Source organism: Pseudophryne corroboree, chromosome 10 (genome assembly GCF_028390025.1).
Source record: "Pseudophryne corroboree isolate aPseCor3 chromosome 10, aPseCor3.hap2, whole genome shotgun sequence".
Lineage (NCBI taxonomy): Eukaryota > Metazoa > Chordata > Amphibia > Anura > Myobatrachidae > Pseudophryne > Pseudophryne corroboree.
This window is the reverse complement of record NC_086453.1, coordinates 105,009,835-105,033,197: the sequence shown is the minus strand read 5'-3', so window position 1 is coordinate 105,033,197 and position 23,363 is coordinate 105,009,835. Positions and strand designations below refer to the sequence as shown.

At 46.1% G+C, this 23,363-nt stretch overlaps 1 protein-coding gene across 1 annotated transcript in view; it reads left to right on the top strand.

The window, feature by feature from the left end:
* The window catches only part of LOC134965221 (myosin-10-like), a 347,571-nt gene that overhangs the window by 195,729 nt on the left and 128,479 nt on the right, over nucleotides 1–23,363 (top strand). The window contains exon 2 of the mRNA XM_063941726.1: nucleotides 20,932–21,299. Within this exon, the coding sequence (XP_063797796.1) occupies nucleotides 20,952–21,299 (348 nt within the window). The 5' untranslated portion in view covers nucleotides 20,932–20,951. The remainder of the gene's footprint in view (nucleotides 1–20,931; nucleotides 21,300–23,363) is intronic.

The window sequence follows — 23,363 nt, the reverse complement described above, 5'->3', positions numbered from 1 at the left end:
TCCACCCGGGAGAGTGGGGACTTCATCGGGAAGTCTTCCACATGATTGTGAACCGTTGGGAAAGACCAAAGGTGGACATGATGGCGTCCCGCCTGAACAAAAAACTGGACAGGTATTGCGCCAGGTCAAGAGACCCTCAGGCAATAGCTGTGGACGTTCTGGTAACACCGTGGGTGTACCAGTCGGTGTATGTGTTCCCTCCTCTGCTTCTCATACCTAAGGTACTGAGAATTATAAGACGTAGAGGAGTAAGAACTATACTCGTGGCTCCGGATTGGCCAAGAAGGACTTGGTACCCGGAACTTCAAGAGATGCTCACAGAGGACTCATGGCCTCTGCCGCTAAGAAGGGACTTGCTTCAGCAAGTACCATGTATGTTCCAAGACTTACCGCGGATGCGTTTGACGGCATGGCGGTTGAACGCCGGATCCTAAGGGAAAAAGGCATTCCGGAAGAGGTCATTCTTACCCTGGTCAAAGCCAGGAAGGAGGTGACCGCACAACGTTATCACCACATGTGGCGAAAATATGTTGCGTGGTGTAAGGCCAGGAAGGCCCCACGAAGAAATTTCAACTCGGTCGATTCCTGCATTTCCTGCAAACAGGAGTGTCTATGGGCCTCAAATTGGGGTCCATTAAGGTTCAAATTTCGGCCCTGTCGATTTTCTTCCAGAAAGAATTGGCTTCAGTTCCTGAAATCCAGAAGTTTGTCAAGGGAGTACTGCATATACAACCCCCTTTTGTGCCTCCAGTGGCACTGTGGGATCTCAACGTAGTTCTGGGATTCCTCAAATCACATTGGTTTAAACCGCTCAAATCTGTGGATTTGAAATATCTCACATGGAAAGTGACCATGATGTTGGCCCTGGCCTCGGCCAGGCGAGTGTCAGAATTGGCGGCTTTGTCTCACAAAAGCCCATATCTGATTGTCCATTCGGACAGGGCAAAGCTGCGGACTCGTCCCCAGTTTCTCCCTAAGGTGGTGTCAGCGTTTCACCTGAACCAGCTTATTGTGGTACCTGCGGCTACTAGGGACTTGGAGGACTCCAAGTTGCTAGATGTTGTCAGGGCCCTGAAAATATAGGTTTCCAGGACGGCTGGAGTCAGGAAAACTGACTTGCTGTTATCCTGTATGCACCCAACAAACTGGGTGCTCTTGCTTCTAAGCAGACGATTGCTAGTTGGATGTGTAGTACAATTCAGCTTGCACATTCTGTGGCAGGCCTGCCACAGCCAAAATATGTAAATGCCCATTCCACAAGGAAGGTGGGCTCATCTTGGGCGACTGCCCGAGGGGTCTCGGCTTTACAACTTTGCCGAGCTGCTACTTGGTCAGGGGCACACCCTGGCTGAGGAGGACCTGGAGTTCTCTCACTCGGTGCTGCAGAGTCATCCGCACTCTCCCGCCCGTTTGGGAGCTTTGGTATAATCCCCATGGTCCTGACGGAGTCCCCAGCATCCACTTAGGACGTCAGAGAAAATAAGAATTTACTTACCGATAATTCTATTTCTCGTAGTCCGTAGTGGATGCTGGGCGCCCATCCCAAGTGCGGATTGTCTGCAATACTTGTACATAGTTATTGTTACAAAAATCGGGTTATTATTGTTGTGAGCCATCTTTTCAGAGGCTCCGCTGTTATCATGCTGTTAACTGGGTTCAGATCACAGGTTGTACAGTGTGATTGGTGTGGCTGGTATGAGTCTTACCCGGGATTCAAAATCCTTCCTTATTGTGTACGCTCGTCCGGGCACAGTATCCTAACTGAGGCTTGGAGGAGGGTCATGGGGGGAGGAGCCAGTGCACACCACCTGATCCTAAAGCTTTTACTTTTGTGCCCTGTCTCCTGCGGAGCCGCTATTCCCCATGGTCCTGACGGAGTCCCCAGCATCCACTACGGACTACGAGAAATAGAATTATCGGTAAGTAAATTCTTATTTTTTTGGTGTCGTTTTCTTCGTAGAGTGACCGGGAACCCCAATTAGTGCACCGCGTCCCCTCGCATGGCTCGCTTCGCTCGCCATGCTTCAGGCATGGTGCCTTCGCTTCGCCCGGCACAGATTACCGTTCCAATCGTAGTCCACGTGGATCGTTAAGTATGAAAAGGTTCCAAAAAAGAAAAAATTCATGAAAAACTCGTGTCGACCTTTTTACATGTCGACCTTGTTCCTGTCGACCTTTTGTCCATGTCGACCTAAGTTGTGTCGACCAATTGGCGTCGACCTAAGGTGTGTCGACCTTTTTGCTGTCGACCTGGAGTCCGGATACCATGGGGAGAGACGTCCAAATCTGCACAATCACCTTAGAGGAACTCCATTCCAAGTTACTTGCAGTATATGCTTCCCAAGGCTTGTTGATAGAAGATCTAACACTTGATAGGGGCAAAGAAGACAAACAAGTTTTCATCCAAGTCTCTGATTTTGCGGCAACTAGAATGTGGTCAGCTAAGGTATTTTATTGCTGGAATCTGAGTGGAAAACTAGCAGAAAGGACATGATATTGCTTGATTACCACTGCAAAGTGCTAACGGTTGCAGACGCCTTCTATGGTGCTGTATCTTTGGTCATCTTACCTTGCTGTCCGTAGAGGTTTGCGGGAAAATGAAGAAAGATTGCTAATAAGCATGAAAGTGCTCAACCGGCCAACGTGGCAGCTCATTGTGGAGAATTGGATGGTTTTGTTTAGGTCAGAGGTTCTCAAATGTGCTCCTCAAGGCACCCCAACTGTCCAGGTGTTAAGTTTATCCATGCTTGGCCACAGGTGACGAATACCCCTTTCACATCGCAATGCAGAGTTTCACCCGGGAATTGGAAACAGGTCCTTTCTGGGTGGGACCCGGCATTGACCCTTACACACTGTCACTTTGACCTGGCAATATGCCTGTATCGGGGGTGGGGCAGAGGTGAAGCTGGGAGATGAGATCATCTCCGCACCGCCTCTCCCAATGCAGTGGACGGGTCCCGGGTCGCATCGGCCTGGCAACCCGTTCACACTGCACCTGACTCGGTATTTAACCCGGGAATAACAATGGTTTATTCCCAGGTTGAATTACCGCGTCAGGCGACACAGGAATTCGTTCGTGGCCCCTTTCACACCGCACAGTGACCCGTGTCGACCAGGCAATATAGCGTGTCGATACCGGGTTATTTTTGCGGTGTGAAAAGGGGTATTAATCATTAACCATCTGTGCTGAGCCATAGATATACTTAAAACCAGAACCGTTGGGGTGCCTTGAGGACCGTGTTTGAAAGCCTCTGGTTTAAGTAGATTCAGTCAGTGTTCCGTAAATCCAGGATGAGTTTGATGCAAGTCTGTGCTGTCTGTTCTCGCCAACATACAGAACTGCTAGCAAATAATTGGGCATTGCATTGTAATGAATTGTCCCCTGCTGTAGTAAACCTTTACACTTTGACTTTCTGCTAGTGCGTTCAGTGACGGAAGTCATGCAGGTAGGGCCTGTTTGTGAATACATACTTTTGAACATTCCAAATGATTGTTGTAATGAGAATTTGTTTTCACACCTCAAATTACGCTTGAATAGGACACGCACCTGTTTCCAGAAGCACAGTCCTCTAACGCATGCCATGGATCAGAAACCTGCCCATATATGGGAATGGCATTCAGGGTGACTACTATAGTTTATAGCAACCAAGGATGTCTTGTGCACTAGTGATCAAGTGATTCATTTATGGCAGTGAATGGCTTCAGCAAGTGAGCTGGCAGCCAGGCCCCGGGTCACTGTGTAACGCCCTCTAGCTGCTATATAGAAAGTAATCTGTAATGATGTTAATGATGATGTTATTATTAAGAGTGCATTGTAATATATTATTAAAATTATTATTTCATGAGAATTGCAATCTGCCCGTTATAAATAGACAACTGATATACAAAGCAGCGCACTTAATGTTCCCCGGACACACGCAGAAGACTACGGATCAGTAATTGCCACATCCATGTTATCACTAAAAGGAATCTAACTTACCCGGAGTGCGGTATATTCCCCGACCCAGCGGGTCCTCCTGTAGGCTCTAGCAATCCTGTTCTTAGTGAAGGGGCGGCCACAAGGATGTGGCCTGGAATGTGCACATAAGATCAGTGTCAGGATTTTTTTTTATTGTATTAAGTAGGTCAGCGTCTATGCTTGGCTTCCAGATATTTGCACTCTGTTAATAGGATGAGACAAGTGTATGAGGATATGTAGAAACAGAACCTGTGTTAGCTTCGGTTCATTGTTGTTCTGTAGATGTAACAAGAGTGAACATACTGTAGTTCAATATGGAATGTAGCTGGAGACTGAAGGCGTTCTCTGACCCTGTTCGCAAGAGCTTTCAATCTAATAGGAAAAATACAGTAAGTACAAGTGCATGTTTGAACAATGGATCGCTACATATGAATGGCTAATTGTAACTCCTGAGTGCTGCATGGATGTACAGTTGTAGGAGACCAGGGAGGAGACATATGAAACCTTGAAGAGAGATGAAGTACAAAAAAACCCCAGTTTCTGTCATTTTTCAAACACATGGGGTTATTTATCAAAACTTGTACCCCTTTCACACCGCACAAATAACCCGGTATCGACCCGGCATATTGCCGGGTCGACACAGGTCAGTGTGCAGTGTGAAAGCGCCATGTCAGATTTCCCGGGTCACCTGACCCGGTAATTCAACCTGGATTATAAACAGTGTTATTCCCGGGTTGAATACCGGGTCAGTGGCTGCGTAAACGGATTCCTGGGTCGGGCCGATCCGGGACCCGTTTACAAGATAGGGAGAGGCGGCGCTGAGATGAGCTCATCTCCCAGCGGCACCGCCGCCCTCGCTGCCGGCTCCGCCCCCCGCAGCTATGGCAAACGACTCTGCATATTGCTGGTCTGGAAGCCATCAGAAAGAGGTAGGAGAATCTCCAATGCCGGATCCCACCCGGAAATGACCCGTTTCCAATTCCCGAGTGGGATCTGGCATTGGAGATGTGAAAGGGGTATTTGAGAGAGAGAAAGTAACAACCAATCAGCTCCTAACTGATATTTTTCAACCACAGCCTGTACAATGACAGACACCAATTGGTATCCTGATAAATATCCCTCACAGTTCAAAGCTGATTGGCCAGTACTTTATCTCTCATCACTTTATCTCTCTCGTCTCCAATGGTTGGTACATCTCCCCCAGGAGTGTTGAGTGACCCCGCCACATAGATATACTGTAAGTACTGTGGGATAATCAGAAAATACTGTAGAATATTGCATATAGTACAAAAAAATGTATTGACCGTTAGAATGGAAGATAATAGGTAAAAAAACAAAGTTTGCTATTATGGTAAAGGTACAGTGAGGAAACAATTGTTTAGGAATGGCTATTAAGATCATTAGGGGTGGTCCTACAAGAACAAAGCTGATTATTCTAGAGGATAGGTGCATTGTGGGAGAGGTCTTGCTTGTAGTAAGGGGAGGCGGTGATAATTGATGTAAATCGTTGGGGGATTGCTGTACTCGGGTAGGGTTATATATGGTGATAAGAGTAGAGAAATAGGTCAGTGAAGCATTCTCACCTTCTATGATACAATTAAATCTTTAATTTAATCCTGTTAGAGATATATTTACCCTAACATATAAGTGCAGGGCCTGTCAGGCATTTAGCATTGTAAAATTAGGGAAGCAGTCACATTCTAGATGTGTTGAAACGGGTGGCATTCAGTATGCCGCCTGTTGGGATCTCGGCGCACAGTATACCGGTGCCGGAATCCTGACACCCGGCATACCGACAAACAATTCTCCCTCTTGGGGGTCCACGATCCCCCTGGAGGGAGAAAAAACTACGTGCGCCTCCGTGCCCGCAGCGTGGCAAGTGCAGCGAGCCCGAAAGGGGCTCATTTGCGCTCACCCCACTGCCGGCATGCCGACTATCGGGATCCCGGCGCCGGTATGCTGGCCGCCGGGGATCCCACTCGCCGGCCACTCATACTACACCCATTGAAACCATACAAGATTAATGATGGGTAGGCTGGTTATCAGATGGCCACAGTAAACAAGGCAAGGACAACCCTGACCAATTTGTTATCCTAGGCAAGATTTTAGCTGGTACCCCCCATCGCCCATCTTACTTATCACAGGGGGCATGGGGGTACAGGACTAGTGCCCGCCCTACTTGTGCCCCCAGCCCTAGCGCCCGCATCAAGGTAGCCAATACCCTGGTGGTTTAGGGTGATAGCTATAAATAAATATGGTCTCACTGGGACCTTACTCGCTGTGCAGGTTTCTGCATCGCTCCTCAGCTTGCCAAGCACAAGATCCTCTGTTACCTATCTGCGCTGGCTGGACTCCACCAGCTGCTTGACTCTCGCAGGATTTCACCTGAACAGCAAGTGGGTCATTGTAAGTTATTTTACAAAAACCTTCTTGCTGCCCAGGGCTTAGGCATCCTGAGGTATTCTGACTTGACCCAGTGTCTTCAGTCTTCCTTCTGCCACCTCTTCCAGTTTTCTGTCTTTCGGTACCTTTCATCTTCTTCCTGGCGGGTCGCCTCTTCTGCGGTCATCTTTCATGCCTCTTCGGGAGCTCTTCTATGCTCTCCCTCTACTATCGTAATGACTATGCCACTCATGCCGGCTAATAAAAGTCAGAGTGAGTGGGCGGAGCGATGAAGCAGCGAGCCACGATTGGCTAACCCTCGGCGGCTCCTCTGTCGGTGCCTAAATCTTCAGTTCTGTCCCAGCAGCGGCTGGAGATGTGCCCCTATCTCTACAGTGTTGCTCTTGCTCCACCCAGCCCCCACCGATGTGCGCCCCCTCTGGAGCTAAGTAGCTATAGGCAAGTGTCTAAGGGGCAGATATATTAAGCCTGGTGAAGTGATAAAGTGGAAGGCCATAAAGCACCAGCCAATCATCTTCTAACTGTCAAGTTCCAGGCTGGGAACAGAAGTAAGGGCCACACTTGACCATTAAGTGTCCCACGGAGCACGACATCCATCACTTTCAGCCGTTTGTTACAAGTTACCGGTGAATGATCCAGCCTGTGATTCAATCACTCCACTCTAACTCTCCTTGCATTTGGAACATTGTTACCTCCTGCCCGGCCGGGCGTCGCTCAGCAAGCTGGAGGATCTGTATGGTGATCTAATACAGGCAACTGGTGCTGCACAGAAAGAAGTGGCTTTCATCTGAATATACCGCTGACGGATGTCTCACCCATGCACAGGGTGATAACAAGCGGTTTCTTAACCATTTATCCCGTACAGCAAGAGATCATTACGTCTCAGTGAGTAACATTAATCGGCTGGTTTATTTTGCTCCAAGGAAACACTATTTAAATCTGGACACCTTTATGGTCACAAACGCTAATTACATCAGTTTACAGGACTTCCTTTTCATTTAAACTGTCTGATATGGAATTAATGTGAGAGATTAACCCTATCTTACAGAGACGGGTTCTCCTGCATATTAGTGTCCCTTTCACTTATTTATACACTTTATGTGTGAACTATAAGGTATAATACCTCAGTTATATGCTCTGTGTAGTGTTGTGTCTTTCAATCAGTTTGTTATTGGTTTTATGTTATTAAATTGTGTTTTTATCAACATCACTGGTACCGTGCGCCTACTTGGTGATTTTGTTTTAGAAGTTCCAGGCTGGGTTTGAAAAATGATAGGAGTTGACTGGCTGGTGTGTCACCTATGCCCAGAGCCAGCCCAGACAATGGCATGAGATAATGAGGGCGTAAATCACTGTCATGGCAAGGACAGATGCAGGAACTGGTTTTGAGTTATAAGTGACAGGAATTTGAGACATTTTGGGTGTGAGAAGAGAGGGACGAGGCAGATATGGATAACAACCAGCATGAAGTGTAGAAGAGCAGGATTAGGGTGGATACAGAGATGTCAGATGCGTACCTAACACCAGTAATTCAGTTGTAGATAGAGAGAGAGTGGGAGGTCATCCATCAGGGAGGTTACCGCAGAAAGACCATCAGCAATGGTACTGAGAAGAGAGGGAATGCTTTTATTTTTACTGACTGTTAACACAATGGTTTTTCTAACAAAAATCCTACTACAAAGAAGCATTTTTCTCAGCTATATGTGACTGCCTCTCCCTGCAATCCAAGCTAAGCTGATTTGGGCATGGAGCATATACATTCCTAAATGTCACAATACACCATACGCTATGCAAGCTATGTCACAGACACCTGTTAATGGCACATCTGGACTGTGACCATTCACAATTCCTCTGTACTTTATGTATAAAATGATGATGCTGTGTTTAATAGATTCACTGGATCCCCAATGTACAGCAAATTGTAATGCTACTTCATTAAATCTAATGAGGCTGAGTTAGGGTACGCTAACACTGCCTGCAAGGAAATGAGGGGCAGATTTATTAAGCTCAGTGAAGTGATAAAGTGGAAGGTGATAAAGGACCAGCCAGTCAGCTCCTGTCATTTTTCAAACCCAGCCTGTGACATGGCAGTAAGGATCTGATTGGCTGGTCCTTTATTACCTTCCACTTTATCACTTCACCAAGCTTAATAAATCTGCCCCTGTATGAGGATATTTGCCTTTAGCGGAGTTGCATGCGTCGATGTGATAGCTCCACCCTATCCTTACTCTTGTTTATATAACCTTTACTTACTTTACTTACCTTTGCCTTTGCTAAAAAACAATCTACATCATGTTTTAACCTTTGACCCAGTCAAAGTCTTATTCCAAGTCATATTTGCCTAATTTTGAAAACTAATTTCAGGGAGATTATAATTGTTAGTAGAATGCACTATGCGAAGCGTTGTGTGCCATTGATGGGTGTGTCATGCTGCACCCAAAGGGCGTTTCTCGCTCCACATATGGGTGTATCTACGCTTAAAATAGGATTTTAATTACCTAGCGGTAAATCCTTTTCTCGTAGTCCGTAGGGGATACTGGGAATCCATTTAGTACCATGGGGTATAGACGGGTTCACTAGGAGCCTTGGGCACTTTAAGAATTTGATAGTGTGTGCTGGCTCCTCCCTCTATGCCCCTCCTACCAGACTCAGTCTAGAAAACTGTTCCCGAGGAGACGGACATACCTTGAGAGAAGGATAGATAAGGAAAGTGGTGAGATTACGAACCAGCACACACAAAACAAGAGGAAAGCCATGCTAACCAAACTTGAAACCAGGAACCGCAACAGCTGAACCAAACAACATTACTGAACCAAGTAACAGTGCAGGGAGAACGAAGCACTGGGCGGGCGCCTAGTATCCCCTACGGACTACGAGAAAGGGATTACTGGTAGGTAATTAAAATCCTATTTTCTCTTACGTCCTAGGGGATACTGGGAATCCATTTAGTACCATGGGGAAGTACCAATGCTCCCAAACTGGGTGGGAGAGTGCTGAGGTTCCTGCAGAACTGATTGACCAAACTGAAAGTCCTCAGAGGCCAAAGTATCGAACTTGTAAAACTTTGTAAACGTGTTCAAATCTGACCAAGTAGCTGCCCGGCAGAGCTGTAAAGCCGAGACACCCCGGGTAGCCGCCCAAGAAGAACCCACCGAGCTAGTAGAGTGGGCCTGTACAGATTTTGGAAACGGCAAGCCTGTTGTGGAATAAGCATGCTGGATAGTAAGCCTGATCCAGCGTGCAATTGACTGCTTTGAAGCAGGACACCCAATTTTATTGGGATCATAGAGAACGAACAGTGAGTCCGATTTCCTGTGACGAGCTGTTCTCTTTACATAGACCTTCAAAGCCCCCACAACATCCAAAGACTTTGAAGTAGCAGAGGTGTCCGTAACAACCGGAACCACAATAGGTTGGTTGATGTGAAACGCGGACACCACCTTAGGAAGAAATTGCTGACGAGTCCTGAGTTCAGCTCTGTCCTCATGGAAAATTAAGTAGGGGTTCTTGTAAGACAACGCCCCCAGCTCCGACACACGTCTTGCTGGAGCCAAGGTCAGCAGTGTTTACCATGTAAGGTACTTTACGTCTACCTCTTGTAACTGTTCAAACCAGTCCGATTGGAAGAAGTGCAGCACCAAATTGAGATCCCAAGGTGCCGTGGGAGGCACAGAGGGAGGTTGGATGTGCAGAACACCTTTCAAGAATGTCTGGACCTCAGGGAGAGAAGCCAATTGTTTCTGAAAGTAAATAGACAAGGCCGAAATCTGGACTTTAATGGCGCCTAGACGTAGGCCCACATCCACTCCCGTCTGCAGAAAAAGCAGGAAACGTCCCAGATGAAATTCCGCCGCAGAATATTGTCTGGTTTCACACCAAGAGACATACCTCTTCCAAATACAGTGGTAATGTTTAGACGTTACCCCATTCCTGGCTTAGATCATAGTTGGGATGACCTTGTCAGGAATCCCTCTCCTGGCTAGAATCAGCCATTCAACTTCCATGCCGTTAAACGTAGCCGCAGTAAGTCATGATAGACGAACGGGCCCTGTTGCAGAAGATCCTCACAAAGAGGTAGAGGCCACGTATCTTCGATCAGCATCTCGAGAAGATCCACGTACCAGGCCTTTCGCGGCCAGTTTGGAGAAATGAGTATTGCTTGAACCTTTTCCCTTTTTATTCTCTTTAGAATTCTTGGGTTCAAAGTAAGTGGAGGAAACACGTACACCAGCTGGCATATCCACGGAGTTGTTAGAGCGTCTACCGCTACTGCTTGTGGGTATCTCGACCTGGAACAATACCGCTCGAGCTTCAGTCGGGAGGCCATCATGCCGATCTGTGGATACCCCCACCGACGTGTCAAGCACCTGAACACCTCCGGGTGAATGCCCTCACACCCCCGCTGTAGGACGTGTCTGCTGAGGAAGTCTGCTTCCCAGTTGTCTACTCCCAGAATGAAGACAGCCGACAACACCATGCCGTGTTTTTCCACCCAGAGGAGAATTCTTGCCACCTCTGACATTGCAGTTCTGCTTTTTGTTCCGCCCTGCTGGTTTATGTACGTTACCGATGTCACATTGTCCGACTGGACTTGAATGGCCTGATTCCTAAGTAGAGATGAGGCCTGCAGAAGGGCGTTGTAGATAACCCTGAGTTCCAGGATTTTTATTGGAAGGACGACTTCCTGACTTGACCATCTTCCTTGAAACTGCACCCCCTGGGTGACTGCTCCCCAACCTCTGAGGCTTATGTCTGTGGTTAGCAGAATCCAATTCTGAATCCCGAACCTCCGATTCTTGACGAGGTGAGAAGTCTGTAGCCACCACAGAAGGGAGATCCTGGCTCTTGGCGACAGACGGATCCTCTGGTGTATGTGAAGATGCGTTCCGGACCATTTGTCCAATAGATCTAGCTGGAAGCACCTCGCATGAAACCTTCCGTGTTGAAGCGCCTCGTAAGAGGCCACCATTTTCCCCAGAAGGTGAATGCACAGATGCACCGAGATCCGGGTTGGCTTCAGGACAGCCCGAACCATCGACTGGATTACCATAGCCTTCTCCAAGGGAAGGAACACTCTCTGAGACTCTGTGTTCAGTATCATTCCCAGGAAGGGAAGCCTCTGTCGGTTCAAGGTGAGATTTTGGTAAGTTAAGAATCCACCCGTGATCCAGGAGTAGTCTGGTTGAGAGGCCAATGATGTCCAACAACCGCTCCCTGGATGGTGCATTTATCAGAAAATCGTCCAGGTATGGAATTATGTTCACTCCCAGTTTGCGGAGTAGAAACATCATCTCTGTCATCACTTTGGTGAACACTCTCGGTGCTGTGGAGAGACCAAATGGCAGGGCCTGGAACTGGTAGTGACAGTCCTGCAGTGCAAACCGTAGATATGCCTGATGAGGCGGCCAAATCGTAATGTGAAGATACGCATCCTTGATATCCAGAGACACTAGGAATTCCCCCTCCTCCAGACCTGAGATCACCTCTCTCAGAGACTCCATCTTGAGTTTGAGCACTTGTATATACGGGTTCAACGACTTGAGGTACAGAATCGATCTTACCGAACTGTCCGGTTTCGGTAATACAAACAAGTTGGAATAATACCTCTTGTTTTGCAGATGAGGTGAAACTGGAACAATGACCTGAGTCTGTACCAATTTGTGAATGGTGTCCTGTAAAATTATACTTGCCTCTTGTGAAACTGGTAAGTCTGATTTGAAGAATCTGTGAGGTAGGAGCTCATTGAACTCCAGTCTGTAGCCCTGGGAAATAAGATCTATGTCCCAGGGATCCTGGCACGAACTTGTCCAGATGTGACTGAAGAATTTTAGTCAGGCTCCCACCTGCCAGTCTTCCAGGCATCGCGGTCCACCGTCATGCTGAAGGTTTTGAGGAAGCAGAGCTCGAGCTCTGTTCCTGTGAACCGGCAGTTGCTGGTTTGCGTGGTTTACCTCTAGCGCCTCTGGTGGCTGTAGAAGAACTTCTGGGTTTGCCCCTAAACTTGGCCGTCCAAAAGGACTGTAAAGTGGGACTGAGTAAGCCTTCCTAGCTGGGGGGAGCTGCAGAAGGAAGACATGTGGACTTACCCGCCGTAGCTTTGGAGACCCATTTGTCTAGTTCATCTCCAAATAAGGCCTCGCCTGTGAAAGGCAGGCCTTCCACGTCTTTCCTGGAGTCGGCATCCGCAGTCCACTGGCGTAGCCATAGACCTTTGCGTGCAGACACTGCCATAGCTGTAGTGCGTGCATTAAGCAAGCCTATTTCTTTTATGGCTTCCACCATAAAGTTTACAGAGTCCTGTATATGTTGCAGGAGCAAAACAATCTCCCCTTGAGGTAAGGTATCTAACCCCTCAATTAGGTTACCCGACCATTTGGCAATGGTTCTTGTAATCCACCCACATGCTATAGTGGGTCTCTGGTCTACCCCAGCAGATGTATACAAGGATTTGAGTGTGCTCTCAATTTTACGATCAGCCGCATCTTTCAGGGAGGCTGCACCCGGGACAGGCAATACAATTTTTCGTGACAGCCTGGATACTGATGCATCCACTATCGGTGGATTTTCCATTTTTTTTCCTATCCTCAGGAGGAAAAGGAAAAGATAATAGCAGCCTTTTTAGGGATCTGAAATTTCCTATCAGGATTAACCCACAGTTCTTCAAACAGGGTATTTAGTTCCTTTGACACAGTAAAAGTGGCTGAGGATTTCTTTTTTATATTAAAATAAGACTTTTCACTCTCCTCTGTCACCTTATCAGGGATATGCAGAACTTCTCTGATAGCCTCTATGAGAGCCTCTATTCCCTGTGACAGAGTACTCTCCCCCACCTCTGAGTCCACCTCTCCCTCCTCCATGTCTGACCCCTTATCATCAGAGTCAGACTGCAGGATATGTAAGTATGTTTTTGCGGACAAATGGCAGGGGACTGAGACGCTGGTTTGGGTACTGAGTCTCTTTTCATAAACTCAGTCATATATTGTCTTAAGTGTTGCGTCTCCTTCTCATTGCTGGACAATTTAGTTGAAATATTGGAAATCATTCCCCTAATGGAGTCCAGTCATGCTGGTTCTGCCCCGCTAGCCTGGGATGGGACAGTACACTGAGTACACACTTGTGAACCCCCTGGAGAAGAGGAATACTGTGCCTTACATGAAACACACTCTTTGCTTGACATACTGTAACAGTGACAGCACACACACACAGGAACAGGTTAAATGCACAATTAACCCACAAAGAGCCCTTCCAGGGAGACACAGATAGAGTATGTAGCCAGCACACGGCGCCCTTATTGCTAATGCCAAGCTTAGCTGGGTTGCAGACTAAGTACCTTCTATGCCCACCTGGTACCACTGAGGTAATCTGGAGTCTCTCCGGAGGAGCTGCGCGTCCCTGTCAGTCAGCGTCTGTGTCAGCTGCAGAGGGAAAATGACACTGGTGAGCTGCTGGATCCGCTCATAGTGAAGCCTCGCCCCTCCAATGGCGCGCGGACTTCCCGCTCTTTTTTATACTGGCTGTTTGTGCCTGAGTGCATAAAATGGAGACAGACACCTTTTATGGCTTTGTTGCCAGTCTGGGTACTGTGTCTGCTGTTCAGCGTCTGTGTCCTTACACAGCGGGAGACGCAGTCCGCCCCGTTCAGAAGCCGTGTGTCTCCGTACCCTCATGCTGCCATAATGGCCGGTGACCCGCTAATCGGGGCGCCGGCTTAGTACTCACCACTCTTCTTTCTTCTGGCTCTGTTAGGGGTGGCGGCTTGCTGCGGGAATGTACGCTAGCCGTGGTGGGACTTGCGTATAGTTCCCTCAGGAGCTAGTGTCCTGTCAGCGGGGAGCGGGACCATTAACCCTTCAAGTGGTTGGGCCCCCCTCCCCCCCTAAGTCCTCCAAAGCAGGCAGGCTGGTGCCATCCAGTCCTGCCTGAAAATAACAAGTATATAAAGTAAATGCAGAAAACTCTTTAGTAGCTTCCAGAGACGTGACCAGCTCCTCCGGGCACATTTTCTAAACTGAGTCTGGTAGGACGGGCATAGAGGGAGGAGCCAATGCACACTATCAAATTTTTAAAGTGTCCAAGGCTCCTAGTGGACCTGTCTATACCACATGGTACTAAATGGATTCCTAGTATCCCCTAGCATGTAAGAGAAACGGTTGTTGCATGATATTTCTATATAACATTAGTAGCAATATGTAATTTGGGAAGTTTTGCAGTTATTGGTACTTACATTGCTGCCTACAATACTGGATTTCTTGTTTGCCACTATGCTATAAATTCCAAATGGAATTTGACCTTGTCTGAATTCTTACTTTAGTGATCATCTCTTCATAAAAATAAATATGGATTTTAAAGCTTTTTGTTGTATTTCCCTGTTTGTGTGTTTAACTAAAGAATACTAATAAAACATCCCACAGCTCTTAAGGGGGGTAGTCACGGAGCGATATTCTAAGCAATCTGACTAGATTGCTTAGAATATCAGCCTGATCGCTCCGTGAGTACCCCTTACAGCGATAGCGATGCGCAGCCCCGCGCATCGCTATCGCTGCTGCTAGATTGGCCTGCATGCAGGCCAATCTAGCGGGTCGCTCGTTTCACCCGCTGGGTGAAGTGAGCGGCCCCCCGTCTCCCCCCGCACGCTCAGCACAGATCGCGCTGTGCTGAGCGGCGGGAGAGATGTGTGCTGAGCGGTTCGCTCAGCACACATCTCTCATGCATCGGCCCGTGGGTACTGGGCCTTACACACTAGCAGCTGAGATAAGAAGACAAGGATCGCAGGGGTCAGGCAAGCTGTATTGTCTACTGCCAGGTCCCACAAGGATTTGATGAGAGTTGACAGCAGAGGCTGATGATCCCTGGATAAAGTCATAGTGACTGCAGCAAATCACTGTCCTTGCACAGATATTCCTTGGAGGACCCCTGGCTGCAGGGAAGAATCCAAAGAATTGGGAGAATCGATTTATAATGCAGGGCAGTAGGAAATAAGAGCTTCAAAATGGACTCTCCCACGGGATCTGTGAGGGTAGGCACCTATGATTCCAAGTGTAACCGTTAACCTAGCTCGAGATTTAAATGAATCCTAAAAGATCTCTCTTCACTGACTCCTAAAAATATATCTGGCCTTGCTCCTCCAACTCTAAAACTGTCTGATTTGTACCAGTGGAAATATTTTTGCGATCAAGAAAACTTACTACAGCCAACTTTGATTTGCAAAGGGAATTGGGGACCTATATTGGGATACGGTCGTTAGGTCGACACTACTTAGGTCGACCACTGAAGGTCGACAGGTCAAAAGGTCGACATGAGTCTTCCACATTGTTTTTGTTTGAGTAAATCTCCAGTGATTAGCATGAACTACATACAGTAATTGATGTCTCAACATTCAGCATCAGTCACTCATTCAGACCAGGTTAATTTAAACTGAAGTACAGCACTGTGACCTGATTGCTGGATCGCCATGGCAGCTTATGTACTGTATTGTCTGTTATGAGAATAGTTACTACATGTGACTAGATCAGTGCTTGTTTTACACAAGATTCCGTGCTGACATACAGAACCGATACAGCATGTGTGCCTGCATAGGTGTGCGCAGGGGGGGTGCCTGTTGCGCACAGGCACCCCCTAATATCTGGCACCCCGATCTCACATGCCTGATGCAGCAAGCAGGCTGATTACTGTCCCCTCTGCGCTGCACCCTGTCAGGATTGCATTACTGACCGGACGCCTGGGTTAATCAATGGTGCCACTGACACCGGCTTTCAAACTCCCGGCTCCACCTCCATGTACAAAAACAGCATGATGTGACGTGATGACGTCATGCTGCTCGCACGCCTACCCGTCACACGCCCACCTCTCTCCTTCTATATTATGCCAACGCCAGCCACTGATGAGGAGCAGCATGCAGTCAGCATTCCTCTTAGGAAGATAAATTCAATACTGGCAGGCGGTCGGCAGCAGCATTGACACGTCACTCGTTTTTCCACCAGCAGCAGTACTAGGGCTAAATTTACTAAGATGGGAGTTCTATTTAAGATGGGATGTTGCCCATAGCAATCAATCAGATTCCAGGTATTATCTTCTAGATGGTGCTAGATAAATGAGAAGTAGACTCTGATTGGTTGCTATGGGCAACATCCCATCTTAAATAGAACTCCCATCTTGGTAAATGTACCCCCTAGTCTGCGACTGTCAGCGTCAGTGAGTGGCTGACTTGTAAATAAGCTGCTGCAGCTTGCAGGGGAAAGAGAGGGGGAGTCAGACCAGGCTGAGGAGGAGCACTGTAATTGCAGTGAGTGCCATCAGGGGTGTTTGTTTGGTGCACACCACAACATCTGACAATGTATCTGCATTATTAGGATTGGTACAAGGGTGGATATTTATATTGTGTCAATAGATGGTGCTAGACATACCCAAAAGGCGGTGCTAGACACACTACTCCGACGGTGCAACCCCTAATAAAATGTGCTGCGCACGCCTGTGTGTGCCTGTCTCTTATTTCACTTAACCATGTAGTCGTTTGCTGTGTGCCTGTGGTGGAGCCCTGTGATAGAGGAAGCAGTAGCTTCCCAGTGGTGCTCAGTCTCACTTATAGCATTAGATAATGTAATGGCCACTGAGAATCAATTAGAAGTCAATCAGGGGTATTCAGTTAGACCAAATTTTTTTTTGGCGTTTTGCTATTTATTATTATTTTTTTTTTGGGGGGGGGGGGGGGTATGGGCAATTCAAAACCCCCGTTTTTTCCATCTGAAAAATTTTCGAGTTTCGTGTGAAAACAAATAGGATCCGGAAAAGTCGTGGGCCTGTGTTTTCACGGCCGCGACCCGGAAAACAAAATGCCTGCTTAACCCGAGTTTGGTTTCACCTGTCCAATAAGTGCCGGCATCAGGGCTAATTGGATAGCCCCAGGCAGGTGAATTAGCCGCACTAATTGAATACGGCCCGATGACTGCTGTCTCTAAGCACTAGCATTAAGAGTGCTCTATAGTAAATTCTAATGGACAATATTATACTGTCCATTATAACAGGTATATTTTATCATACTGAGCATTTTCACTGGCTTTATCACCTACATGGTATATTAGAATTTAATAACATAGAAACATAGAATTTGACAGCAGATAAGAACCACTTGGCCCATCTAGTCTGCCCTAAACACACATACGCGCACACACTTACACACTAGGGTTAGTTTTTATTTTTGTGTCACCACAGAGTGCTGGGATGACATTTCATATCCTACTAGTCATTATTCCTTGCATGTAACCCTACTGTGCATTGTAGTTGGTATACTGTATCATTCTCTATGGGTATTATTACTGCTATATTACATTATTATTGGCCTAATGCATTCTTCTGGGCATTGTTTGTAACTGGTATATTTTTATCGTTCTCGACTGTCAATGTTATTGAACTGGCCATAAGCACTGGTATGTCAGCATATTACATCTTACAGGGTATTATCAGTGGAATATTACTTTTTGTGGGACATGCCCACCGGAATGTTAATTGTTAAAAAATATTTCTGATACCTGTTATTGGACGTTACTGTCAGTTTGTATGTTGATAGGATTTATTACTGGTACACTACCTTCTTATATATTGCACGCTGCTGATCTAATTGGGGCTGATGCATAGTTTTATGGACAGACTTTATGCAGAATTCATTGCAGCATATAAATGAAATACAGAAATAATAGAAGCATTGCCCTGCTTTCTTTAGAAGTGCTTACTATTTTGTTTCCATACTGTACTTGGCTAATGGGTTGCAATACATTATGCATTACTTCACAAGTACTAAAGCATTGATTCATATGATGGCTGCTTTACTGCTTTGTTTTCTGATTGGATAATATAGGACAATAACACTTATAGAATTATTTTTAAAAACCAAACACCCAACCCCATAACTGAGTACAGGGATCCTATTGCTGGCACCCCCTTTCTTTATTTATCACATGAGGTTCCTTTTATTACAGTTTAAAGTAGAATTGTTTTTTTCAAAAATATTTGACATTCCAAACTGTTAATATTATCTTTCATTGGTAAATGAAAATGTTCAGGATCTCAGTTTATGATTCTGCAGAACGTACTGGTAATATTAGAAGTCACAGATCAATCCCATATAGTTTTTTTAATTTCATTCAATAAAAAAAATAATTGATTAAATATTGAGGGGAGCGGTTATTCAATTAGCTGCGATAATGACGTGTCCGCGAACACCGGGGTTGTTTTCGCAATTTTTTTTCAATTTTATCACTGATGATTTTTCACCGGTGTCCAGTTATATCAGGCCATTTTTCTCGCAAAAATACATAGGATCAGCGAAAAAGCTGTGGCCCTATGTATTTTCACAGCACTTATTGCGGCAAAAATAGTCACTTATCGGAGATTTGGCTTCATCCCTGATAAATGCCGGCTATCAGGTCAAAAGGTCAACATGAGTTTTTTATGTGTTTTTTTGGTGTCATTTTCTCCGTACAGTGACCGGGAACCCCAGTTAGTGCACCATATCCCCTCGCATGGCTCGTTTCGCTCGCCATGCTTCGGGCAAGGTGCCTCGCTTCGCTCAGCACAGATTACCGTTCCAATCGTAGTCCACGTGGATCGTTAAGTATGAAAAGGTTCAAAAAAAGAAAAAAATTGTGAAACATGTCGACCTAAAGACCCTGTCGACCTAGACACCCTGTCGACTAATAGTGGTCGACCTAGTTACTGTCGACTTAGAGACCGGATCCCACTCAAATAAGCAGAATTTATAAACTTCCTATTTTTCTACAAATAATAAAGTGTATGTCATGGTTTTTGTACATTATTTCCCTGTATAATTGAAATTTTTTTATTATTATTATTATTATACATAAATTATTATTATACATAAATCATTATTATACATAAATACATACATACATACATACATACATACATATACCCCTTTCACATCTCCAATGCTGGATCCCACCTGGGAATAGGAAAAGGGTCCTTCCCGGGTGGGATCCGGCATTGGAGACTCTTCTACCTCTTCTGGTGGCTTCCCGACCCGGCTGCCATAGCGGCGAGGGGCGGAGCCGGCAGCGGAGGTGGAGGCGGCGCAGGGAGATGAGCTCATCTCAGCGCCGCCTTTCCCTATCTTGTAAACCGGTCCCGGATCGGCTCGACCCGGGAATCCGTTTAGAGAGCCACTGACCCGGTATTCAACCCGGGAATAACACTGCTTACAATCCGGGTTGAATTACCGGCTCAGGCGACCCTGGAAATCCGACATGGCGCTTTCACACCGCAATATGCCGGGTCGATACCGGGTTATTTGTGCGGTGTGAAAGGGGTATTACGTATCCTTTCAGTAGTGCTGCCCAGTGGCCAGATGGTAACATTTAAAGAAAACAGCTCTCTGAGTTTTACAAACAAACATAAAAGTATAGTCTTTTTCTGCATAATTACCCTCAATGCGTTAATTACATGTAGTAACTATAATCAGACCTTTACTTAGATGTCTGTCATTTATCACTCTTCTTTCCATTTCATGGACAGTTTTTTAGTGTACAGGAAAAAAAGACCAAGTTTAATATCAACTTGTGTTTCCTAATTTATAGCAGTGAACACCATCTAATATCAGAGTTTCCTTGTTGAAAAGTAAAAGTATGATATGCCTCACACATACATCCCTCCTTTCCCTCTAGTACGCTGCTCCGCTGGCACAATCTATGGGCAACCCTACGTCTGTGAGCTAGTATTTTCCATTTTTAAGGCCAAGTTTTCCTTGCAGTCAAAGAGAAGTCAGGGACCAGTGGAGTTTATATCAGCCTCGCACACATAGGTCATTGTTATACGAGGGAACACGTACTTCCTTACCCAGGACAGACTGACTTACATTTTCCTGTAGCTTTCCATTTTTAACATAGTTTTTTTTTTTTTTTTTCACCCTTCCTTTACTCATGCAGTAGATCTGGCTGACACTCAAGTGCTATTTACTTTATTGCCTCTCCATTTAATTCACTGTAATGTAAGATTATGTCATGGCACCAGATCCCTGACATGTTTCACTACATGTGTAGTAAATGTCAACTATTTTGACGAATACGAATACGAATTTCAACTTTTAAGTAGTTTTATTACCTGATTTGCAATGTCAGTATGTGAAGTCATAGGGGGAGCTGTCTCAGAGCTTGGACAGAGGTCATGGGTGAGATATATCAAGCAGTGAAAAGAGTGGAGAAGTAGGGAAGTTGCCCAGAGCAACCAGTCATCTACCTATCAGTTTATAAAATGTGCTTGATAAATGCTACCTAAAGCTGATTTGCATCTATGGTCAACTTCTCCCCTGTTCCACTTCACTCATTTCACTGCTTGATACAGCTCCCCAAAAGCGCCAACCAATCACAGCCTGTACAACAACAGTAGCTGATTGCTGATTGGCTAGTGCTTTATCTCTCTCCAAGCTTTGATAGCGCTCCCCCGTAGAGTGTCAGATTTAAAAAGAAACAAAAAGTAACAAATCTGAATGCAAATTTAGAAATGATTGCAGCCATATTCCATGTACGTATGTGTATACTGATTTGTACATCCTTTTCTTCTAGGAACCTGATCAGCTTCCAAAATGTCATCTCGAAATTCCAATAGAGATGATGCAGAGCGCTACCTTTTTGTGGACCGGAACCCCATGGGTAATACGGTTATGCAGGCTGACTGGACAGCAAAGAAGCAGGTATGGGTGCCTTCCGAAAAGCATGGCTTTGAAGCGGCCAGCATTAAAGAAGAACGAGGGGATGAGGTGGTGGTGGAGCTGGCCGAGAACGGCAAGAAGGTGGTGATTAACAAGGACGACGTCCAGAAGATGAACCCACCCAAGTTCACCAAGGTGGAGGACATGGCGGAATTGACCTGTTTGAATGAAGCATCGGTCCTACACAATCTCAAGGATCGTTATTACTCTGGACTTATCTATGTGAGTACTCAGATATTTGACAGTACAGTATATTATATTATTTCATTAAGGGTAATACGGCTGCACGCCTGACACACATTTAAGGATGGTCCAAGTATTGAAATTAAAGTTCCAGATTGTGTTCCAAATTCATATCTATATAATAATTCATAATAATACGATTTGCAACTCAGTATTATTGTTGTGGTTATTTCCATTTCTTTGCTGTAGAAATAAAACACGGTGCTTTTTAAACATCTCTAGTTGCCTGCTGGAGAATCCAGTTGACCTGTATCAAATTATGTTGAAAAGATGCCAGGTTCATCGATAGCATCCCACTCTTTTTCCCTATACCTGCACCTTCACCAGGGCTGTAACAAGGGGTGTGCGAGCACTGACATCACTCAGGGCCTGGGGATGGCACCATTGCTGCCCAACACCTGTGGCTTACAGGGTGCCTGGAACTAAACCCTGCAGCCAGTAACGCAAATGCAGAGCCACCAAAGTTTCCAAGAGACACTCAGGGCAGGCACCCTGCAGCTTGTGGGGCTGCCCAGAGTATCCTTACGATGCTTTGGGCAGTGCTCTACTTCCTAGAGCCATTAACCCCGTCTCCTAGGTGTGACATCATGATGCCACAGGTTTGGGGGAGGGACAGGCACAGGGCATTATAGATCTCTGATCCGGCCCTGACCTTTACTACAGCAAAACTTGTCAGGCAACCACAAAGCTCTTGACTTTTAATACATTAAAGAAGAGTTTCCCAAAGAGGGTAGTACCCCTTCCTTGGGAGTGGGGTTACCTAAGGGGACAGATTATATTTTTAATAAAGTAAATTGTTAATGTTTTGTGTTATTATCTTCCTCAATGGGTTTGGGGGCAATGGGGATGAGTTTATGGAACCCAAGGAGCAGTGACCCAAAAAAAGTTGTGGATCCACTACTATAAAATGTACCTGTTACTTGCACGCAGTGGATCCAGTCATTTTATGGGCTAAACCTATATTCACCATATCAATGAACTAAGAGTTAGTTGCATCACTGTGGCATGAGGAGCAAAGTGCGATGTCTTAATTATTATTTGAGCCCAACGATATTGGTTGATCCCAAATAAAATACATTGTGTAGGTTACAAGTATCGCTTATTACATATGGGGCATTTATAAATGGAAAATCTACAGGGCCCTCACCCACCAATTACCATTTATTAATGGGCAGCAAAAATTAGTATAACGCACGATGTAGTGCACAACCAACAATGGTCTGTCAGTGGTGGTCTGGGGATCCGACCCAGGATTTGGAACACGGTTCCAATCCAGGTCAGACCTGGGATCTACCCCATTTCCACTGTGTGACCACCCGGAATATTCCCGGGTCAGCACTGTTCACACTGCACACTGGGTGCAGTGTTTTTAAGGCTGATGCTTGGAGATGACATCATCTCCAAGCGCCGGGAAATACTCCAATCAGGACCACTACGTCACACTGGGGGCAGCACTCTGGCAGCTGCAGGGCTGCCCCCAGCTTCTGTCTCTAGGCAGTGAATGGATGCCACTCTCATGTGCGCGGCATCCATTTACCTTCACCCCGTCACTACTGCTGTCTGCATAGCAGGGTAGACCGCAGCAGAGACTGCATGCGCCTTGTCTCCCAGCCTCCTGAGAGGACGCTGTGGTTTGGCAGTATGGCGTCTCCCATTGCTGTAATTGAATTCCAGGTCGTATGGCCCAGGTTACCTGTTTATACTTACCCTCAGCATGGGTCCTACCTGTGTAAACTCATCTCGATTCCCGAGTTGGATTGCCGGGTCACTGAACCAGAGTTATAGTTTGGCAGGGCGTTTCTACTGAGGCCCGATCTGGGTCGACCCGTCAATAACACAGGATTTCGAGTCTGTGTAAGAGGGGCATACGAGAAATCCTGTGACATATTATGATGTCACTAGGACATTCCTTCAGTGTAAAACATGCTGGGGAAAGGCAGTGGAGGTTTGAATCAGCTCTCCACTGCCAGGCTATACTAATAGATAGAGGAAAATTCAGTCTCCTAAAATATGGTTTGACCGTTGCTATTGAATTCAATTTAC